The 2,128-nt window shown below is 65.1% G+C and overlaps 1 protein-coding gene across 1 annotated transcript; it reads right to left on the bottom strand.

Moving 5' to 3' along the window:
• Nucleotides 1-189: 189 nt before the first annotated feature.
• On the bottom strand, nt 190-1,617 carry LOC105310739 (dynein heavy chain 17, axonemal-like; the record flags this gene model as incomplete). Its single annotated transcript, XM_023526827.1, has 4 exons — nt 1,473-1,617; nt 854-1,201; nt 667-758; nt 190-365 (listed from the first exon to the last, which is right to left on the bottom strand). Coding segments are annotated over exons 1-4 (727 nt in total), but the record flags the coding sequence as incomplete, so codon positions are not given.
• Nucleotides 1,618-2,128: the final 511 nt, after the last annotated feature.

Below are 2,128 nucleotides of genomic sequence, written 5' to 3'. Positions count from 1 at the left end.
ATTTCCGGGTCACCCTGGTGTATCCCACAGCTTCGTGACTGAAGGGGGACACGGTCACCCCACTTCCCGTCGTCGGTGGAGCCCAGAGTCCCACGGGCTTCCTGGCACAGCCGGGGCCCCGTGCGGTTGCCGGTGTGGACGACCTCCTAGACGCGATGAGGGGACATCCGGGGACCCCCCTCCCCTCACCCCAGGCCTGGGGGCCAGCGTGAGCCTGCTGGACGGCGGGGCCGCCTACCTCCACGGGGTCATTTCCATTGGAGAGAATGTCCAGGAGGTCGGCCGAGGAGACGAAGTAGAAGCGTGGGAAGGCCAGCCTCTTCGTCTCCAGGTACTCGGCCAAGGCCTTTTCGCACACGGCCAGGCTAGGGAGGGCGGCGAGGCTGCTGAGGCCACCTCGGCAGCGGGTCTCTGCCAGCCCACCCTGTCCTTGCTGGGCCGACGGCCTGGGACACCCCGCTGCCATCCCCAGCCCCCCATTTGATTTCTCTGCCACCCCGAAGGGCTCACTGGCTGCCGGCCCCCGACCGTGGCGTCTCCGGGCTGGACGGGGTATGGTTTGATCTCTGCAGGCCTTGCACAGGCCCCCAGGGGGAGCGATGCGTGAACCCGTGCCTCGGCCGGCAGGGGCGCACGTCCCCGGTGTGGGCGGGCGTGGGGACCCACCTCTTCTTCAGGTCCTCCAGCTTGCTGTAGAGACCGGGCTTGTTGGTGGCTTCCACCACGTTGGGCGTCTTCACGGCATCTGCCATCAAGGCCTGGGAAGAGAAGGGGACGCCGAGGGGTCAGGGGCCCTGTCTCCGCCAGCATCGCCCGGTCGGGACGGCCGGCAGGGGACGGCGGTCGCGGCCACCTTGAACTCCAGGTCGATGTGGTCAAAGCGCTGGCTGTCCTCCGGCAGCTGGGCGCGGATGTCCTCGGAGCCGACGAAGATGCTCTCCAGGTGGCTCCACGTTCGCTGGACCTCGAACCAGATGGAGATGACCGCGTCCGCCGTGGACAGCTTCTGCTGCCAGCTCGTCACTTCCTTCAGGAAGTGGGACAGGTACTTGGACGTCATCAGGTTCTGCAGCTGCACCTGGTTGTCCTCCAGCGTCTCCACCAGCACCTCGTCTGACTTGAGCAGCATGGTGCCCGTCCGCGGGTGCGGCTCGTGCTCGAACTCCATGGTGGACCAGGTGCTGTCCAGGGCCTTCAGCACCTTGCGGGAGGACAAAATCGGGTCAGCGAGCCCCTGGCACGAGGCGCTGAGAGGACCCCGCGTCACCTAGAACAGGAACGAGCCCCACGTCGAGAAAGTTCCAGCAGCAGCAGTGACGACAGCCGTCGACAGATGATGGACAGACCACGCGCGGTCCAGCACGCAGCGGGGTCTGACTCAGCCACAGGGAGGAACGAGGCCCTGACACGCGCTACCACAGGGACGAGCCTCAGGGATGCCACGGGACCCGGGTCGCCCGCGGGCGGGGTACCTTCTCCATCCCGGACTCCTTCACCGCCTTGTCCACAATGTTGCGGACCTCGTCCTCGTATTTGTGGAGGTTCAGCTGCAACAAGTCCGCCAGGGTGGTGTCCTCTGACATCTCGAATTTCACCTGCAGAGAAAAATGGGCGTGTTCACATTTGGCCACCTGTGTTCCGGCGGAGGATGCCCTCGTCCGTCACGGAGAGGTGGAGGGAGCGGCTGGAAGGTCGAGGCCCCCGTTCGCTGGGACCGCTTCTCCTGGCCTTACTTCCCCTCCAGTCATGACCGCGGACGGGCAGAACTCAGCTGCAGTGGACCGAGTGTTCCCACCACATTCGTGTCCCCCGAGGCTCAGAACACACGCTTATCTGGAAATGGGGTCTGTGCGGACGTCGAAGATCGCATGACGAGATCATCCCGATTAGCGGAGTGGGACCCAGCATCGCAGGGGCTGAGCGCCTGCCTCGCCTCCCTGAGGGCAGAGGCCCTGCCCCCTCTCTCCTCGCACCCCTGGCACCCGGGTGGCGTCTCTGCCCAGGTGCTATTGGATATGGTTTTGTTCAGTGTTTGCTGACAGTGTTCCTGCTTGTCTTCCATGGGTGTCAAGGCCAGAACCCCCCACGAGGCCACATCCCTGGGAAAATCCAGGCACTCGGAGTCTGT

Source organism: Pteropus vampyrus, unplaced genomic scaffold (genome assembly GCF_000151845.1).
Source record: "Pteropus vampyrus isolate Shadow unplaced genomic scaffold, Pvam_2.0 Scaffold10423, whole genome shotgun sequence".
Classification (NCBI taxonomy): Eukaryota; Metazoa; Chordata; class Mammalia; order Chiroptera; family Pteropodidae; genus Pteropus; species Pteropus vampyrus.
This window is presented reverse-complemented; position numbering and strand designations above follow the sequence as displayed.